Below are 20,726 nucleotides of genomic sequence, written 5' to 3' on the forward strand. Positions count from 1 at the left end.
ACATCCAAAAAATGCCGTTGGACCTTTGGTACACATGAAAAAGGCTCCAGCTAGACTGTCGCCGATGATGGCCTGCAATTCGAATTTATATTCTCGCCCCTTGATAATTACACCTTCCTCAATCAAAGTCTTTATTTCTTCTACGAAATCTTTGAGATATTGTGCAACATGTTTAGGCTTTGACGTGCCATAGTATAAAGCCACGACAAATGGGGTCACTATGTATTTTGGATTGAAAATCTTCATAGCGATTGGCCACAATTGCGCTTTGCTATTATTAAAGACTTTCATTTCGTCAATAAATACGAGTACCTTAATTTTTTCCTCCTCATAAACTTGCGGATCGATTCGGCTCTCCAAGCCATTTTTTATACCAAGATAAATGTAGTCGCCGATGGTTCCTTTAGAAGAAACTAATGGTGTTACGTGAATCTTGTGTTGGAATCCTAAAAGCTCAGAAGCTGTGGCAGGCATTTCACTGTACCCTTCACGTTTTTAAATTTGGAGAAGTTCACTAACAGTCTTCAATTTTGTCCCTGCCAAATTATCGATAGTCCATTTCCGAATTTTTTCTCTGAAACTTTTCGGTTCCCGAATGACGAAATTACTTGATGATGTATGTGGGGTATGAGAAATTACATTTTTCTCTAATATTTCAGACAAAACTGAATCTGAACTCGAGATATTCTCGCATACCGGATTGTACAAGGATTCAGCAGATGTGTGAACACGAAGACACTCATCATTTAATGAAAACTCATCACTCGATGTTCTATTTGTTTCAAGTTCATCAGTATATGACACTTCTTCCTGATACTGTTCATTGAAATCCATCCATTCACCATCATCATCTTGTTGATTACCATTATCACTATTAGCACTACTGTCAATGAAAACTTCATAATCTAACTCTTTCATTTTTTTTAAATGTCGATATTTCTCTACTCTCTTACGAGATGTGGAATATTTACGAGCTCCCGAAGACATTTTCGTTCAACACTAAAAAATTCAATATGCACCAAATATCATACAACTAGTGAGGTTATGGCCGTAAGAGAGACGAAACTGACATAAGAAGACAGTATGACAAATCATATGTTAAGAAACGAAATAGAAAAAAACTCAGGGTTTTCCCTAGAAAATTGCATTGCAGCGAAATGAGATTCCTAGTAAAGCATTTTATATTTTTTTCCACGAATTTTGTTCATAATTTTCCGGTTTTGGCTCAAAGCCCTCGGACGATAACCAGTTAGAAATTCTTGAACTTGCACAAAATTAAAGAAAATAAAATAAATAATATATTTATTTATAAAAAATATGGATTCATATCTGTACATAATATAAACTATTGAATTTTTTCTACAACATATTGGCTCGAGCTTGGTCCAAGCTTATCAATCCAAGCTCGGAGACCCAAGCTTAGATCAAGATAGGAATTGCCTTGGTAGCCAAGCTTTAATTCACAGGGAATCGCCAAACTTGGTTTTACCTAGGAATTACCACAGGGTCAACAGTGGCCCAAACTAGGAATCCCGAGGCTTGGTAACCGAGGTTGGACCAAGCTTGAGCCTATTGTTCAAGCTTGGAAACCCTCACCCGGGTAAAAAGGCACCATTTTTCGTCCATATCTTCAGGGGAAATATCATAGTCAGGGGAAATATCATAGTCAGAGGAATTTGGCCGGCCCCAGTGGATTCGTAAGACGATTTCCGATTTGTCTAGGACTCCACAAATATTCAACAGTTGAATTCTTCGTTTTTCGCGGTTTTCTCGGCTCCTATGGCTCCTCGCGCAAAAAGGACCCAGATTTGGGATCACACAGTTTTTCGTCCATATCTTTAGAAATATAATAGCTAGCGCAATTTGGCCGGCGCTATTGGATTCGTGCGACGATTTCCGATTTTTCTAGGAGTCCGGGAATGGTCTAAATCCGAATTTCTCGTTTTTCGTGTTTTTCTCAGCTCCTATGGCTCCTACAGCAAAAAGGACCCGGATTTGGGATCACACCGTTTTCCGTCGATATCTTTGGAAATATCACAGCTAGGATAATTTGGTCCTGCAATTGGATTCGTGAGACGATTTCCGATTTTTCTTCGTGTCGGGGAATTGTCTAAATCCGAATTTTTTGTTTTTCTCGCCTCCTATGGCTCCTACAGCAAGAAGGGTCCGGATTTGGGATCACACGGTTTTTCGTACTTATTTTTGGTAATATCATAGCCAGGGCAATTTGGACGGCGCCATTGGATTCGTGAGAGTATTTCTGATGTTTCTAGGGCTCCGCAAATAATCCAAAGTTGATTTCTTCGTTTTTCGCGGTTTTCTCAGCTCCTATGTCTCCTGGCACAAAAAGGACTCGGATTTGGGATCACACCGTTTTTCATCCATATCTTTGGAAATATCATAGCTACGGCAATTTAGCCGGCGTCATTGGATTCCTACGACGATTTTCGATTTTTCTACGGCTCCGCAAATAATCGAAAGTCAATTTCTTCCAACAGTGTCCAAAAAATTTTTTCTGGTAAGAACATAAAATTTCGTGTTGCACGTAATCCCGACATAAAAGCTGCAGTTGTGGAGCGCTTCAATCGGACATTGAAGGAACGTATGTGGCGTTACTTTACACATAGTCGGACATATAAGTATACATATGTTCTGAAACAAATTGTCGAGTCTTACAACAACGCGCGACATTCTTCCATAAAGATGGCGCCTGCGGCTGTGACGATGGATAATGCACCATACGTATGGCGTAATATACAAAGTCCATTCAAAAGGGAGAAACCACGTAAAGAATCCTTGAACCCTTAGCGCTCCGCACGTTTTTGTACCACTGCCTACCGGCAACTCCGGCACATTTTCGCAGCGGAACGATTGGGCGCCGCAGCGGAGCCCATGGAGTTACGGAACAAATGACGGTTGGCTCCGTAGCGGAGCCAACGGAGCGCTAAGGGTTAAATATAAAGTTGGCGACTATGTACGCATCAATCGAACGAAAGGCATCTTTGAGAAAGGATATGAAAGTAATTGGAGTAAAGAAATATTCAAAATATTGAAAGCTGTTTTCAAGCAATCATTGATGATATACTGTCACATCCTCACACTGCGTCGACTGCTTACCCACCGCCGAGATACCGACCGACGAATCTGATTACCTACAGCCCCGTTATCGACGCTTGGAGCCGGTTACCTATAACGGGGTTATGACTGTTTCTCCCACATCCGAGATACCGACTGTCGAATCCTGCTACCGGCAGTCTAGTTATCGACGTACGGAACCAGTTACCCGCGCTCTAGCGAATTACCGATCTGATTAGAAATAGAAATAAGTAAAAATTAAGCTAATAATAATAAACCTAAGGAATGTTATAAAACTAATATATATAAGGAATTATATTGGAATGTTTTGCCAGCGCATCATTTTACCGAAAATGATTAAATATGACAATGCACGTGCCAAGAAAAAATGCTAAATCAACTAAAACAAACTGGACGAAGATTTTGCGCTGACAAAATCCACCGGACGAAAATGCTTTCTGCTGATCTTACACCCGGATACAAAATTGGTATAAAAACCCCCAGTTTAAATAATAAACAGTTCACTCATAATCCTACCACCGTGGTGAATTCATCATTTATTGCGGAGCAGAATATTGCTCGCATTAGATCTCCTTCTCCTCATCTCATAATTTATTGCGGAGCAGAATATTGCTCGCATTAAATCTCCTTAATTCATAATTTATTGCGGCGCAGAATATTGCTCGCATTAAATCTCCTTATCCTAATTGATTGGAGCAGAAGACTGCTCAATCATAGTCCTAGTCCACTAAAGGATTGGAGCAGAAGATTGTTCAATCTTATCCTCTTCAAACTCTTCATTGTTTCCCCCGCAATCATTTCCATGCCGAAAAGGACCAGACGTGCGGGTAGAAAATACCAGCTTCGAAGTTGGCCGCGATCTATAAAAATCCACAAGAAGTGGATTTGGATACGTTGTTCGGAAGTAATAACCCAGTGTCGACAGTAATTAGAAGTGACACCCTCAGCATCGCCGTCAGCAGGGACAGCCAGGGAAACTTCAGACTGGTCCAATGTCGTGACCCCTCATCCGGACCCCAACAGGAGACACCAGGAACTGCATCAGATGCCCAGACGCAGGGATACTTTACCCCTGATTACGTGGTCAATCAGCAGCAGACCCAAATTCCTTCCAGCCAGGATCACGGTTCATTGAAAATCTCTGTTTCGACGAAGAATTTCCTGACTGGGCTAAAGGAAAAACTATAACAACTGAAAAATTAAGGTACGACTCAACAAATTAAAAAACGAGATGAAAATAAATAATTGACAAGAGAGAAATTCCCTCCAACCGGTTGCGTTGGAAAAAGCAGTTAGAAATCATACGTCATTTTAAAATTGGACGTAACAATACGAGTTGATGGATTTTGCTGACGAACCAATTGAGGGATTTTTCTACGAACCAGAATTGGGGCTTGTCAATAAACCAAGGGACAAGGACGAGTTCATAGTGGAACGTGTCATACGCTCCAAGGGAAAAAGAAAAAATAAGCAGATTCTTGTTCATTGGGAAGGATATCCTGATCAGTTTGATTCTTGGATACCTGCTGCAGAACTGCATGCAATTGGGAAAAAATGAAGAGAAACGAATTCTATATGGTGCTCCCCAGCAACAACAGCATGAGCTATCATCCTGATAATACAGCATCGAAATTCACCACCTTGCGTCCAAAACAAGTTGAACTGGAAGGAGAATCGGTAGTGGGTCTGAGCGAAATACAATTTCCTTGCAATTTTTTACATATACGTGATCGAAAAGATGCTTCAATCAATTTCGTTAGTAATTCAATCCCCAATAAGAGAAAGATAAACTCACTACAACCATTTTTTCTACCTACTGCAGTTTTCAAAGATATAACAAATTTAGTGGGGTTCATGAATACTTTTCCGCCTTTGAGTACTCATACTCGATTTGAATATTTGTCGCAACAAGGTTTTGTGAAAATTGTAAAACACTGCAACTCCAGAAACGGCACTAGCACAGTTTATGCAATAGACTTTTCCGATAAAGTAGCCGATATTTTGGGATTTGAGAGACGTGTACACAACCTCAGAAACGCCAAGCCCTATTGTCGAGGATCTTTACCAGCAAGTTTGGCCGGAGGTTTGCCTGCGAATTTGTTCATCTACAGCGATCATTGTGTACCCTCCGTAACAGGTGACGTACAGTCATCTCTGTTACGAGTGGTACCATTCAGCGCTTCTACGTATACCTATGGGTCCATACACTGTACTACCTTTTCCAATGCTCATTATATTCCCTTGATTAGGTATTCATTTCGCACAATTGAAAGAGATATAAAATGCAATCAGGGTGATATGATTCCATTCGAGTATGGTCTTTTGAACGTGACACTTCATTTCAAGAGGATTGATTGACTAAAAAATGAGTCCCTACATTGCATATTATGCAAACCAAGCTGGTGGAGGAACAGTGAATCGATATACTGATTTTGGAAGGGTATTCGTTGGAAGTCCTTATCAACGAGGTCATGGAATTGGCACTTTCCTTGGAGGTCTTTTTCGGCGCATTCTGCCCTATCTCGGAAGCGCAGCCAGAAGCTGTCGGTAAAGAAGCTCTCAATGCGGGTATTAACGTTGATGGGGATGTAGTGACAAATGGCAAGCCTTTAAAGGTGGCGCTGGAAGACCGATTAGCCGAGTCTGGATGGAAAATGGAAAGGAGGGCCCAGGACAAAATTGGAACCATGATGCGTGGCTCAGGATATAAGAGGAAGCCTAAACGCCTCACCTCTCATAAGCTCACTAGCCGTGGATCTGCCAAGACATCCAAAACTCGGAAGAATAAAAAGAAGAGACCTCTTGCAAACAAAAAAAGCAAGAAAGTGAAAAAAGTAACGAGACATAAATCAAAGCGGAAGACTCGTGATTTGTACGATATTTTCAACTAATCATCTTGTCGTTTCTACATTCGCACTTTTCTGAGTGTGTGAAGTCGGAGTTGGACCTATCTACCATACCACCTACCCGAACAAGTATTGAAAATTCTCAATTTGTTTATTACAATCCTGTGTCTACGCTGTCGGACGATGCCCCAATTGAATTCATCGTACCAGGCCATGGAGAAGAATATATTGATTTGGCACACACCATGATCAAAGTTCGCGCCAGAATCCTGAAACCCAAGGGCACTGCTGCTCTAGACGACTCTGTTGGTCCTGTGAATAATTTTTTACATTTAATGTTTAACCAAGTGGATATATATTTCAACCAAAAGGTTGTTACGGCTCTAAATAATTTGTACGCCTATAGAGCATACATTGAAACATTGCTAAACTATGAAACAGATGCCAAGTCCTCCCATCTTGGAATGTCTCTTTGGGCTACGGATAGTTATGGTGCAATGGATTCTACTGCTGTAGCGGCGGGTGATGCGAGAAACAACAATCGGTTAGCCGCACGTCAGGCATTTACTAAAGGTGGAAAAACATTTGATCTACTAGGACATTTACATTGTGACGTGTTCAATCAAGATAAGTTTTTGATGAATGGCGTAGAGCTACGCGTTCGTCTTATCCGTGGAAAGGATGACTATTGCCTTATGGAGGATACTGCCCAGAATTATAAGTTGCATATAGAAGAAGCCTCCTTGATAGTTAGCCGTGTGAAACTCAGCCCTGGAATTTTGATAGCTCACGCTAAAACGCTTGCAAAGACAACTGCGAAATATCCTTTGACAGGTGTGGAGGTCAAATCTTTTGTTCTCCATAAGGGGATTATGGGAGAGACAATAGACAATGCGATTTTGGGACAGCTGCCTAAAAGAATTATTCTGGGATTGGTTGAAAATGTCAGTTTCAACGGATCGAGGAAGAAGAATCCCTTCAACTTTCAAAATTTTGGGATAAACTTTTTATGCCTGAATGTCGATGGACGTCAAGTCCCTACAAAACCTCTGCAGCCAAGTTTCATCTCTGGCGTCTGCCTAGATGTGGAGGCGTTCAACACCCTATTTGCTGGTACTGGAACACATTTCAGCGACCATGGACATAGCATCTCTCGTCCGGCCTATTCCAATGGATTTTGCTTGTTCGAGTTCGATCTGACTCCTGATTTATCTGCAATTTCCGCTGGCCATTGGAATCTGGTGAAAAGTGGAAGTATTCGCATTGAAGTTCGCTTCAATAGAGCAACAGAGCAGAATGTAAATTGTTTGTTGTACGCCGAATATGACAATTTGCTAGAAATTGATTCCACAAGGCAGGTTATTGTGGACTACAGCGGATGAAAATGGAAGACTACTTAATGGACGCGCAGCATAAGATTTCATTAGTTGCATCCAGCCTGCTGAACGAGACCCACGCTAATTTCCCGGATTACCGTGGTTCTATGAATACACTTGAGCTCCTGGAGGTATTACTGCATACAGATACATGCATTGGAGGTGTCTACCCTGCCGACCGTGTCCCCTGGACATGGCCCCGGCCCTGTGCTATCATCATGAACACCGACAACCACAATCAGGCAGGAAGTCACTGCGTTGCCGTTTACCCCGGTTCAAATAGGCGCGGAATCTATTTCGACAGCTTCGGAATGCCACTCTTCGATACAAGAATCTCTCAGCGCCTTAAGCGAAATTGCAATGCTTATGAATGGAGCCAGAAAAGACTCCAAGATATATCGTCTGATGTTTGTGGGCAGTACTCCATTGATGTGCTTCACGGGTTGTTCAATGATAGGTCATTACAGTCCTTTCATAAACTATTTCCTTCAGACACAAAACGTAACGATCGCATTGTTATGAAAATGTTGAATAAACTTATTCATAAACACAATTGTAATCATAGAAATTTACGTAAACCGTTTCAGAACTTGTCTGATAAAGGTAGTTTCCATTGTAACCAACGGTCTTTAAAAAACATATTCCGTTTGCAGTAATTCAATAATAATAATAATAATTTTGACTACTACTATTTTTTAAATCCCTAATATTTTGTACCACCCCCCATACAAGTATAATTTCTGAATAAATGATTTATATACTTAATGAATTATGTATTATATATTTATTTCATTTTCCACATACATACCCACATTTCCCACGCCACCCACTTTCCACCCACACTCCCTTTTGAATCAGGTGACCCTTACCACCCCGTGAGACGATTTCCGATTTTTCTGGGCTTCCGGTATGAAAAAGAGCAAAAACAATATGATTATATTAGAGCCCTATACAGGGTGTCCCAGAATTGAACGTCTAGACTTTAAACTTAAGTTGGGAGTGAAATTCTGGATCGTAAAGTCCTGAGCGACTTTTTGATTGGACGCACCCTCTTCACCTTATTCAGGGTTGAAGTTGGACGAATCAGGGGCGTGGCATACCCGGTCGTACGACGGTGAGGAAAACGTTCGAGTGTGGTGGTGTCTCCACCATACGGTACTACTCCCCTGCGGCGGCAGAACGAGATGACTGGTGGCGGCGGGCAAGAAGAAGGGCAAGGGGGAGGGGGAGGGAAATGAACACAATGAACACCCAAAAAAAAAAATCATCAGCGATTGATCATTTTTTTTCTCCTTCGCTGAAAGAAAAAATGAAAATCTCATACAGGGTCTATGGGGCTTTAGAAAATTAAATCGCCGGGTTTTTTTTTCCAGCGCTGTAATTTTCAACGCTGTTTTTTTCTCCTTTTCGATTAAATTAAGAGATGTAATGGGCCTTAATCGATGGGAAATTTATTCCTCCATCGAATGCCCTTGGTTTCATCCCTTGGCATTAATTAGGGGAGGAGTAAATAATTTTGATGTAGCGGGCGGGTGTTCATTTTTTTCATTTCCCTGCCCTTCCTCTTACCCTCGGCGGCCAGTCATCTCTTTCTGCCGCCGCAGGGGAGTAGTACGGTATGGTGGGGACACCACCACACTCGCATGTTTTCCTCACCGTCGTGCGAGCGGTTATCCCACGCCCCTGATTCGTCCAACTTCAACCCTGAATAAGTTGAAGGGGGTGGGTCTGATCAAAAAGTCGCTCAGGACTTTTCGATCCAGAATTTCACCCCCAACTTAAGTTTGAAGTCTGGAGGTTCAATTCTGGGACACCCTGTATAAGTTAACATCAGTACTGGGAGGTCATTGTTTCCTGGAGAGACCGTCTGCGTGGTCTCACGCCGAAACCTCCAGTTTATGTTTATAGAATGAAATAAAGAAATCGTTGTTCATTGGAAGAAAGAAACCATGATGACGATGCTTTAGTTTTTAAGATTTTCCAGTTCGTTTGTTAGTTCGACGACTGCTCTTGAAGTTTAAACAGCTATTCATCCAGAAATAAAAATGCTCTTACTTATATCGTTCATTTTTCTTAATTAACCTGGTTTAGAATGTATGAAAATCTAATATCCGGGAATACTCGAAAGTCGATTTTTTCGGTTTTTCGCGTTTTTCTCGGTTCCTATGGCTCCTATAAAAGGACCCGGATTTGGGATCACACCGTTTTTCGTCCATATCTTTGGGAATATCATAGCTAGGGTGATTTGGCCGGCGCCATTGGATTCGTGAGACGATTTCCGAATTTTCTCCGTGTCCGGGAAAAGTCTAAAATCGAATTATTCGTTTTTCGCGTTTTTCTCGGCTCCTATGGCTCCTAGGGCAAAAAGGGCCCGGATTTGGGATCACACCGTTCTTCGTCCATATCTTCGGAAATATCATGGTGTTCAGATTTAAATCTGAAGACGGAGGGCAATCAGCCTCGTCGGCCAAATTCGGTTGACCTCGGATCACCGACGAGACTGGCTGACCCACTCGTCACATCTGTCTTCGTTTTCCCATGGAACGATCCACACGTCCAAGTTCTTAGTGTCCTTTTTGTGCTAATTAATCCACGGTTCATTTCACCAATTGTTATATTCACCCAACGGTCGGACAATTAAACCAACGGTGTCTCGGTTGTAATCCACCCGTAATTACCATTGCTCATTTATTTTGTAATAAAAACCAAAAAACCCAAATACGATTCTAATTATTCTCCCCATAAAAAATCCCGCCCCCAACCACCCGCATCGGAAGCAAAATCATAATTCCAAACATCGGTCCTTCGAGCCGGACCAGGAGCCGGATCGGGAGTGTTTTGTGAAAAAACCGGTGAAAATCCATCGGAAAATTCGCCTCGTGCTAATTGAAACGTGCATTAGGGGTTCGCTTGACCATTCCCACGGACTCGGAACATTCGGGAATTTTCTAAGTGCTGTGCGGGTTTATTATTTTCGGACAGTCTTCGGACAGTGCTTTGTTCTCGGGTTTGTTTACATCGGTAGACCAATACCTAGCACAACCCAACCCAAAAACGTCGGTTGTATCGTAGCTCGAGTGCCATCGTGAAAACATTCGGCCCACGAGGTACACACCACATCCATCCCCACTACGGACCCAACGGACAGCGGCGGAGTACAGTACTTCGACCCCAGCGCACAGTCGGTAACCCATCGGCCAACCCAAGTTACCATGGAGGATAACCAAGTGGAAGATACTGATTTCCACACCCCGGAGGATAACCCAATTGCCGGAGGCTCCACTACGTCAACGGAAACGATAGTGGAGAGACAACGGGAAGCGGATTTAGTTACGGTATTTATAAATCCACCCAAATCGGAGCCTCACGGAACGGCCCACCAATCATCAACAACAAAAAGTGTTGCCCTCATGAGGAGTGAGGCGCAAATCGGCCTGCAAATACGGAGGCAATTGATGCTAAACGGGATCTGCGAGAGATTAACCCAGCTGTCAGAGGAGGAAGCATGGGTGGCAGTCCTCGAGGCATATCAATCGCAAGGCAACGCTTCATGGAAGGAGTTCTCGGATTATCACGAGCTCCTTCTTAGCGAAGCCCCACCGGAGATCTTTGATCATCAATACCACACGGAGGACATCTACAGCCAGGTATCCTCCACCAATTTTAACATCGGCATTATTATCGGACAACTTCGGACCATTCTTGACAGGCGGAGGCAAAGAACCCAACCTCAAGGTGCAACCGGATCCACGGACTTTAATTCGCTCACCCGAATTACTATTCCCACATTTGACGGAACGTATCATGATTGGAGAGCATTTGATGACTTGATCACCAATCTCGTGATTAACCCATCCAAAATCAGCAACGGTGAGAAGCTCACTCGGCTGAAGGCAGCTCTTCGGGGTGAGGCAGCTAGCCTCATTTCCAATATTGCCATTTCAAATGACAATTTCGCAACGGCCTGGGAGGCCCTCAGAAATCGCTACGAGAACAAACGGGTTCTCGTAGTCTCCCACCTCAACAGGATCCTGGCCTTGACTCCAGTCAAGGTCAAGACAGCCAAGGCCATCCAAACAATCATCTACACTACCAAGAAAGCCATACACGCTCTGAAAACCCTCGGAGCCCCAACGGAGCATTGGGACATGATCATCGGTCATTTGATCAGGAGATTGCTGGACCCGGATACACGAGAGAAGTGGGAGCTTAAGCTCGGAGATTCCAGAGAAATCCCAACTCTAGAGGAGTTCCTTAACTTCCTCTCCTCCATCGCTTGAGGGTTGGAAAACCTCGAGGGCGAAACTAGAACTCCATCCAATAAATCATCGGTCACCTCCACCTCCACCACCACGGCTCGGGTTCACCAGGTGTCAGCGGACACTCCTCAGGCATCCAGCAGTCATCCATCCAGCGGATCATCGGCCAAGGCAAGTGCCACCAGTACTAGGGAAAGTCATTGTCCCTGCGGTCCATCGGTCGGCCACACACTCATCAAGTGTCCCACCTTCGTCCAGATGAAGCCATTGGACAGGAGGTCATACGTGATGAGCAGTCCACGGTGCTTCAACTGCTTTAGAAGCCACAGAGCGGAGAGTTGCCCAGAAACTCAACGGTGTAAGGTTAGCCAGAGCAAACACCATACAATGATCCACGAAGGATCACCAGGAGCTCCAAACGCAGCTCGTCCAGCCAACACCCAGTCAACGAGCTCAATCCAACGTCGGCTGGAAAAAGCGGCCAGTCAACCACCAACGGCACCAAGGCCACCACCAGACATGGCTAGACCAGCGGATCGGGTGAATAAAAATTCCATTGTTAATTTTTATATCCACCTTCTCACCTGGATCTTCTTGATAGACTCATCCAAACCACCACCAACGGCACATAGTACCACGGCGGAATTGATTCGGTCGTCTATCGAGAACCTCACAGTTGTGAGATCATCAGCGGCGGGTCACCACTCATCCAAGGCGGTCAAAACAGCGCACTCAATCCAATCTCCATCGGACTCCAAACCACAGCTGGTGCTCTTGGCAACGGCACGGGCCAGAGCATCTACTCCAAGCGGTTTCTCGCAACCAACGAGAATCCTCATCGACCAGGGCTCAGAGTTGTCATTTATCTCTGAAAGCCTGGTCAAATTGCTCCAACTCCAACGGAAGGCGGCGGTTATCAATCCAATCGGCATCGGCTCCACGGACTCAGGTCGCACAAGAGGCTTGGTGTCCGTTACACTCCACTCCAACTTTGACAGTCAGTTTGTCAAAATACGGGCCCACATCCTCGGCAAGCTCACAGCGAAATTACCCTCTATTTCCTGTGAATCACCATCCATCGGAGAACTCCAACACCTCCAACTGGCGGATCCAAGTTTTGGAAAATCTGGTCCCATAGACGTCATCATCGGTGCAGATTTCTACGGCCAAATCATCGGAGACCAAGTGATTAAATCCACGGATAATCAACTCGTCGGCCAGAACACCACCTTCGGCTGGATCATTTCCGGATCAGTTTGTTGCTCAGGCTATTCGACCAAGGTCTCTCTAACTGCAGTACAAGAGACTCCGAACGAGCAACTGCTGGCACTTTTGAAGAAGTTCTGGACCCAGGAGGAATTGCCAGCTCAGAGCAATACCCCCCTCACCCAGGAGGAGCTCGAATGTAGGCAACAGTTTCAATCCACCCACACTCGGGATCCTACGGGAAGGTATGGCGTAAGACTACCCTTTAAATCATCGGCCAATTCCCTTGGGGTCTCAAAACCCAAGGCTCTTTGGCAACTTCACCAGCTCAGCGGCAAACTCCAAAGAGACTCCATCTACGGGATGCTGTACCGAGACTTCATCCAAGAATATGAAGCTCTTGGACAGATGCAGCGAGTAGTGGACACCACGGAACCATCTCCAGCATACTATCTGCCACATCACGGAGTGGTACGTCCAGATAGCACAACCACCAAGCTTCGGGTCGTATTCAACGGCTCCACTCCCACCTCAACCGGTACGTCACTTAACGACATCCTCCATGCCGGCGGGAAACTCCAGGTAGACGCTCCTGACGTGCTTCTATGGATGAGAAGACACAGGTACATCTTCGGCACGGACATTGTAAAAATGTTCCGGCAAATCAGGATCCACTCGGACGACTGGACCCTCCAGCGTATCCTCTGACGTGATGAGAACCAAATCATCACGTTCCAACTCACCACGGTCACCTACGACCAAACCTGCGCTCCATGGTTAGCTCTGCGAGTTCTCCAGCAGCTCACGGCGGACGACTGACATCGGTATCCAACGGCGGTACCCTCACTCTCCAAAGGCAGATACGTAAACGACATCTACGGCGGAGCGGATTCACCAGGAGAGCTGAGAGAAATCATCATTCAGCTCATCGGGCTCTACAAGGCGGGCGGCTTCCCCCTTCAGAAATGGGCCAGCAATTGTCCGGAGGTCCTCAGCCAACTTGGGATATTACCTCCATCATTCCCATCATCTTCATCGGAGCTTCAGGAAAAGGAGCAGGTCATCAAGGTGCTTGGCTTGTGCTGGAACTCACACCAAGACAACTTCCAATTTAAACCACAGACCTTCTCCACCAAAACAGTAACCAAGCGGCTCATCTTATCGGAAATCGCCCATATTTTTGATCCATTGGGCTTCATCTCTCCGGTAACCATCAGAGCCAAAATTATTATGCAGGAACTGTGGCTCATCAAGGTCGGTTGGGATGATCCACTTCCCATGTCCACCATCAGATGCTGGAATGAGTTCAGGGAAGAACTAAGCCACGTCAACCTCATCGCAGTTCCTCGGTGGCTCCAACTTGACTCCACGGTCTCCAACATCCAAGTCCACGGCTTTGCGGATGCCTCCAACCTCGCCATCGGGGCGGTTGTTTATCTTCGGACGGAAAAACCAGGTACGGCTCCAGTCATCTCGCTGGTGTGCGCCAAAACACGTGTCGCCCCACTTAAGAGAGTGACTATCCCCAGACTTGAGCTAACAGCAGCAGGGCTGTTGACAGAGCTCACCTCCTACGCCATCAAACAGCTGGAGCTAACCTAACCAACCATCTTCCTCTGGACGGACTCCTCGGTGGCTCTAGCATGGATTAAATCTCATCCATCTCGCTGGAAAGAATACGTTCAATACCGTGTTCTAAAAATCCAAGAGGCCATACCTAACGGAGAATGGCTTCACATCAGCGGAACGGACAACCCAGCAGACTGTGCCTCACGGGGGCTATCACCGGAACAACTTCATCACCATCCACTATGGTGGAATGGGCCACCATGGCTCGTTTTACCTCCACATCCATTGGCCAGTGTCATCGGTCGGATCCACGGCGGCGGCGGCGCTTAGGGAAAAGCCATCCTCAGCACATCCAGTTGTCATCGGCCCTCAGGAGGGCAATGAACTCCTAGAGCGGCACAACGATCTCAACAAAATTCTAAGAGTAACGGCACTCGTTAATCGGCTCGGATGGCGGCTACGGTGGATAGAAGTTCCAGATCAACGGTTTGCCACTCCAGCAGAAGTCGAAGAAGCTAGACTTTTCTGGATAAAAAGGATACAGCACCATCACTTCCACGAGGAGATCCGGATCCTGGTAAGTGGCAGAAAATTACCAAATACATCTCCAATGTCTAGGCTAACTCCTTACCTAGACCACCAACAAATCTTATGGATCGGCGGCTGGCTCCACAATGCTCACCTGGACTTTGAGGAGATCCATCCAGCGGTAGTACCACGACATTCCAGATTCACGGATCTGGTCATCGGAGATGCACACTGACGGTAACATCACGGCTGAACCCAGCTCACCCTGACCTTCACCAGGCAAAGGTATTGGATCATCGGCGGTAGAGCTCCTGTGAGAACACACATCCATCAATGTGTTGTCTGTGTTCGAAACAGAGGAGAGCTCGCTCAACAACTGATGGGTCAGTTGCCACCACCACGTATTCAACCATCCCGGCCATTCACCCACACTGGAGTCGACTTTGCCGGTCCACTAAATATACTTCGGTGGAAGGGATCGGGCCATCGGGCCCAGAACGGCTACATCTCGGTCTTCGTCTGCTTCTCCACCTCAGGCATCCATTTCGAAGCGGTCACGGAATACACCTCCCAGGAATTTATAGCAGCCTACAAACGGTTCTCGGGCAGACGAGGAATCCCAGCCTCTATCACCAGTGACAGAGGGCTGAATTTCATCGGCGCCAATCGAGTCCTGAACCAACTATTTGCTCAGGCCTCAGCCGAATCGGACCAGATTTGGGCTGCTCTAGCAGCAGACGGAACAACCTAGCATTTTCATCCAGCAGGCGCTCCACATTTCGGCGGAAAATGGGAAGCGCCTGTTAAATCCGTCAAACACCATCTCCAAAGGACAATTGGGACCTCAACTCTGTCCCTAGAAGAACTTACAACTCTTCTGGTGCAGATCGAGGCAGTTCTCAATTCTCGGCTCGTTGCACCTACCTCGGACGATCCAGCGGACACTTCAGTGCTCACCCCAGGGCACTTCCTCATCGGCGGACCCATCACCACGGTTCCGGAGCCATCACTGCTCGAGGAAAATATTCCACGCCTCGACAGGTGGCAATTCAGTACCAACAGGGTGCAAGATTTCTGGCGACGATGGTCGCAAGAATGCATCCACCGTTTCCATTCTAATCCCAACTGGTAATATCCAAGAGCCAACATCACCATCGGATCCGCCGTTCTCATCTCGGATGAGCGATTCCCACCGTCTAAGTGGCCACTTGTACGGGTCCACGCGGTTCATCCTGGCAATGACGGACTCATCAGAGTTGTGGATTTAAAAACGGCCACATCAGTACTCCAGAGGCCTATCCACAAGCTCTGTCTCCTACCCATCGGCAACGGACATCCAGACCAACTCCCAGCGGACTCAATTCGTCATTCTGAAGATGACGAAGGCGAGCGGAATGTTCAGATTTAAATCTGAAGACGGAGGGCAATCAGCCTCGTCGGCCAAATTCGGTTGACCTCGGGTCACCGACGAGACTGGCTGACCCACTCGTCACATCTGTCTTCGTTTTCCCATGGAACGATCCATACGTCCAAGTTCTTAGCGTCCTTTTTGTGCTAATTAATCCACGGTTCATTTCACCAATTGTTATATTCACCCAACGGTTGGACAATTAAACCAACGGTTTCTCGGTTGTAATCCACCGGTAATTACCATTGCTCATTTATTTTGTAATAAAAACCAAAAAACCCAAATACGATTCTAATTATTCTCCCCATAAAAAATCCCGCCCCCAACCACGTCCATCGCAAGAAAAATCATAATTCCAAACACATAGTTATGGCAATTTGGACGGCGATATTCGATTCGTCAGACGATTTTTTCAGGTATCAGGTACGATATCTATTTATTCCTACCCTTGAAATCTATGTATATCTTAATAAAACAAGCGGTATACAACAATATTCACCTTATGTGGAGTGTAGTCTGAAATTACACTTTGTAATCTCTCGCTGTACTCCCGTGCTGAAATCACGCCCTACGCATGCGCTCCGCTTGCACATGCGCTTCAGTCCGACTGCTCTGCGCATGCGCATCGGTCCGATTCCTCTGCGCTCGCGCATTGGTCCGATTCCTCTGCGCCTGCGCATCCGTCCGATTCCTCTGCGCCTGCGCATCCGTCCGATTCCTCTGCGCCTGCGCATCAGTCCGATTCTTCTGCGCCTGCGCATCTGTCTCATTCCCTTCCACCTGCGCATCAGTCCGATCCTTCTGTGCCTGCGCATCATTCCCATAACCTCGGGTAAAGAAGATTCTCACGTCTCAGGTACGATATCTATTTATTCCCACTCTTGAAATAGATGTATATCTTAATAAAACGGGCAGTCTACAACAATATTCGCTTTACGTGTAGTGTAGGCTGAAATCCCATAAAAATCAAAAATAAATTTTGAAAAAAATGGCCAAGCCCACGTTTCAATGCATTGCTATGCCCCAAAATTCCAGAACACTTCAGTTTTGTAATTCGCAGAATACGATGACACGAAAGTAGCACGTATTATTTGGAATTAAAAACATGAAGAAGGTAAACTTAAAGACGATGAATATATGTGGATAAATCCACGTATATTCAACTTATGTAGATAACTGGGGCGCACCGTCAGCGGTTTACGCCTTGAATCTGGCCTTCAGCGCGTCACCGTGCATGGTGTAATACTGTTGGAAATCCAGCTAAACGCTGGCCTCCCGTCCCCCGCGCCCCCCGAACTCTTGACCGCTCGACCCCTGGCCAAAACAACCCGCTGTTGCCAGGGGGTCAATTGGCATTTTTGCCTATCCGAGGCGCCACTTTCCGGACGATTGACCCCGGAAACACGCCCTTTCAACCAATCAGAGGGGTCACGTGTCAATCAATCTAGATCCTTCTCGACCGTGACCTCTCCGAAAATCACTCTCTCGACGTTTGGATCTCCTAGCGACCACACGTGTATAACTTTTGCGCTCTTCAACTGCGTATAATCAGTATCGGTTTCTCAACTCGCGGACTTCTCATCATATAGTTATACTCAAATCAGTGACCGCTCTTTATAATCAATTGTATTAGTGTTTAACTCGTTTTTTATAATAAAAGTGACTCAAAAATAACTCAACCCGCGTGTGAATTATTGTGCCCACATCTGGCTAACTTTCTCACCCCTCACCTCTCACCGCCGCCAGTCCTCCTCACTCACTCCCACTTACGCAAACCAGATCCCTCTACAAACAAATACGAACCCACGAGACAATAAATACTCGTAAATTCGTATTCTCTGGGCCAGTGATCTGAATTCATTTCATTAAGAGTTACCTCTTTTGTATTTATGCTCGCCTGATACCTTCTGTCTCAGAGCGAGTCTTTAATTATTAATAATCTTCGGAAATAATGAATAAAAGTAGTTAATCAATTGAAGATATTTGTTTCCATCTTTTATCCGCGTGTGATAATCCCGAAACACGAACCCAACCGCTCGGGTCCATTACAGCTCTGTTTTTTGTACGGTTTCGTTAATTTCACTGATTTCAAAAAATGCTAAAAATTAAAAAAAGCCAAGCTTGTATAAATACACTGCCTTCTTTACAAAGCCATCACTCTGAATACAACGTTTATGCCAAAAATGCTTGATATTTGATCGAAAAAAAACATTCCAAAAAACGCGGCGACCAACGTACTTGGCGCGGTTTCTAAAAAACCCCATCAGCTCAGAGCTGCTATTGACGGTAGATATAGGTCTTACATTATAGGATTGGGTGCAAGAAGTGTCCCTGGACAAAAATATCATTGCTGCCTTACTGTGCCAGATTTATTGATCTGTGGATGCCAGATTATCCAATGGTATAAGTTAAAAATTGCCTTAATTCCAGGGTGGCACTATTGAACAGCTCTGGGTTTACGCCATGGAGTCATTCTAACTGATTGGAATAAAACACATATTATCTCATAATCTCCAAACACCTCCTGTGGCAATATAGTTCCTGATCCTGAAGTATGCTTCAGGATACAGAACCTCCTAAGCTAAATCCTCGTTAATAAGACAAACCGCACCAAGTACGTTGGTCGCGGCGTTTTTTTTGAACATTTTTCTTTCGACCAAATATCAGTCATTTTTGGCATAAACGTTGTATTCAGAGTGGTGGCTTTGTAAAGAAGGCAGTGTATTTATACCAGCTTGGCTGTTTTTTTATTTTTAGCATTTTTTGAAACCAGTGAAATTAACGAAACCGTACAAAACACAATGCATTGAAACGTGGACTTGGCCATTTTTTTCAAAAAATATTTTTGATTTTTATGGGATTTCAATCATTTCTCCAAACCCAGAGAAGTACACTTCTAACATCTATTCTAGCAGACTGAGTTACGTATCACACGACTCATGTCATAAAAAAAGACTCCAGATAATATGACATCTTATTTGGATTTACTTTGCTCCAGAAACAGAATATAAATGTCCTTCGAGTTCCTTGGCCATCGTATTGTGTCAATGGTCAAATCATCACCATATATCCACTCACTCTTTTGACCTTTCAAAACATCACTACAATGGTAGTTCCCTTGGACTTCACCATGTAAAACAGCACTATTGACGTAATACGCCTTCTCACAAACATTAAGTGTAGTTGTTGGAATGGCTTTCAGCTTCCATTTGCTGGTCTTCAGTCTAAACTTCTTACTTGTTGGAGGTTTAGGAAATAATGTGATCAGAAACAATCACTCCAATAATTGATGAATATATTTAAGATTATTACAATAATATCGGATTATATGTCGAGCACGTTATTACACGTATTTATACATACGCCATATTTTATCGACCAGACCGACAGATCCGCGTAACGGTAGGACAATGATTTAATTCGTTGAGCGTAAAATCGATTACCGATAAAGATCGGTAATTAGGCTCTCTTTGACACCATATAACGACATTACTATTGAATGAAAAAATATTCAATTTAATAATCAATCCTCCATTCGTACTAGCAAACTTCGTTTTTCGCCAAACTTCTGTAATTTTCCCACAATTATCACAACATTCAAGGATGTCCTGCCATTTCGCCAACGAGTTTTCCATTAAATCATTTAAAGGTACAGGTTCTTTCATGCCATCCAAACATAAACTTATCACCACATGAGTCTCTTTATAAGTTTTCGTATAATCACATACTTTACATCGATTGAGTTGCATCACTTCGTGTTGCAGATGTTTCTGAAATTGGATTCTTTTTGGACATAAATTCTCCAGCAATATCACTGGAACCTCCTCCAAATTCTCCGAATTCTGACGAAATTGAGTACCAGCTAATCCTATGATGGTGTAACATCCGTCGAAAATACACATTTGAGACATTTGTCCCGTGTTTCCCACGTTGGATTATTTGTCTTAAGATTTGTAATAGTCGGCTGCATACGAGTGTACTATCTACACGAAGTCACCTTTTGAAATTTATCTCGTTATCAAAACCTAGGAATCATGCTCTCCAGGTTGCATCGTTTACTTTGGGACACATAAGGACCTACTTCATATGAGCAAACTAACTAATCATTTTTCCGTTGAAATATCAGAGGAAATTCGTTGGCAGACTGTGGACTCGAATAGGATCCTTATCACATTAAATATACATCCATCCACGCCCTATATTTTCTTTTGGTTCCTTGATAATAAGTTTCGCCCAAAAATAAATGGGAAGATTCAGTTTCTTTTCTTCCCAAGCTCTTGATAGAATTTACCTTGTAATAGGAAGCGATAACAACCTTCTTGATAAAATTCCTTTATTTTAGTTTCTTTTTCAATGTTCTATTTAGTATTTACAATTGTGCAAGGAGAAAATGGGACCTCCCGAAAGAATTCTCCTTGGTACAATGGGGTAGGAAAAG

General features: G+C 44.4%; 3 protein-coding genes across 4 annotated transcripts in view; 2 read left to right on the forward strand and 1 right to left on the reverse strand.

The window, feature by feature from the left end:
- Positions 1-20,726, reverse strand: part of LOC135171195 (uncharacterized) — a 78,907-nt gene that overhangs the window by 14,410 nt on the left and 43,771 nt on the right. The gene's annotated exons all lie outside the window — the stretch shown is intronic.
- Positions 10,531-13,491, forward strand: LOC135171376 (uncharacterized). The gene is made up of 2 exons (XM_064137860.1): positions 10,531-11,567; positions 11,628-13,491. The coding sequence occupies exons 1-2, from the start codon at positions 10,531-10,533 to the stop codon at positions 13,489-13,491; spliced, it is 2,901 nt and encodes a 966-aa protein (XP_063993930.1).
- Positions 14,014-15,631, forward strand: LOC135171377 (uncharacterized). The gene is made up of 3 exons (XM_064137861.1): positions 14,014-14,298; positions 14,492-15,094; positions 15,140-15,631. Exons 1-3 carry the CDS (start codon positions 14,014-14,016, stop codon positions 15,629-15,631), a joined length of 1,380 nt encoding a protein of 459 aa, XP_063993931.1.

This window comes from Diachasmimorpha longicaudata, chromosome 19 (genome assembly GCF_034640455.1).
Source record: "Diachasmimorpha longicaudata isolate KC_UGA_2023 chromosome 19, iyDiaLong2, whole genome shotgun sequence".
Classification (NCBI taxonomy): domain Eukaryota; kingdom Metazoa; phylum Arthropoda; class Insecta; order Hymenoptera; family Braconidae; genus Diachasmimorpha; species Diachasmimorpha longicaudata.

What these genes read in the sequence shown, in the direction of transcription:
- LOC135171376 (XM_064137860.1), top strand. Translation starts at nt 10,531, where the DNA reads ATGGAGGATAACCAAGTGGAAGATACTGATTTCCACACCCCGGAGGAT. An exon ending in GAAATCCCAACTCTAGAGGA is followed by an intron (nt 11,568 to 11,627) that starts GTTCCTTAACTT and finishes GGGCGAAACTAG; the next exon opens with AACTCCATCCAATAAATCAT.
- LOC135171377 (XM_064137861.1), top strand. Translation starts at nt 14,014, where the DNA reads ATGCAGGAACTGTGGCTCATCAAGGTCGGTTGGGATGATCCACTTCCC. An exon ending in GTGTCGCCCCACTTAAGAGA is followed by an intron (nt 14,299 to 14,491) that starts GTGACTATCCCC and finishes TAAAAATCCAAG; the next exon opens with AGGCCATACCTAACGGAGAA. An exon ending in ATTCCAGATTCACGGATCTG is followed by an intron (nt 15,095 to 15,139) that starts GTCATCGGAGAT and finishes GGCTGAACCCAG; the next exon opens with CTCACCCTGACCTTCACCAG.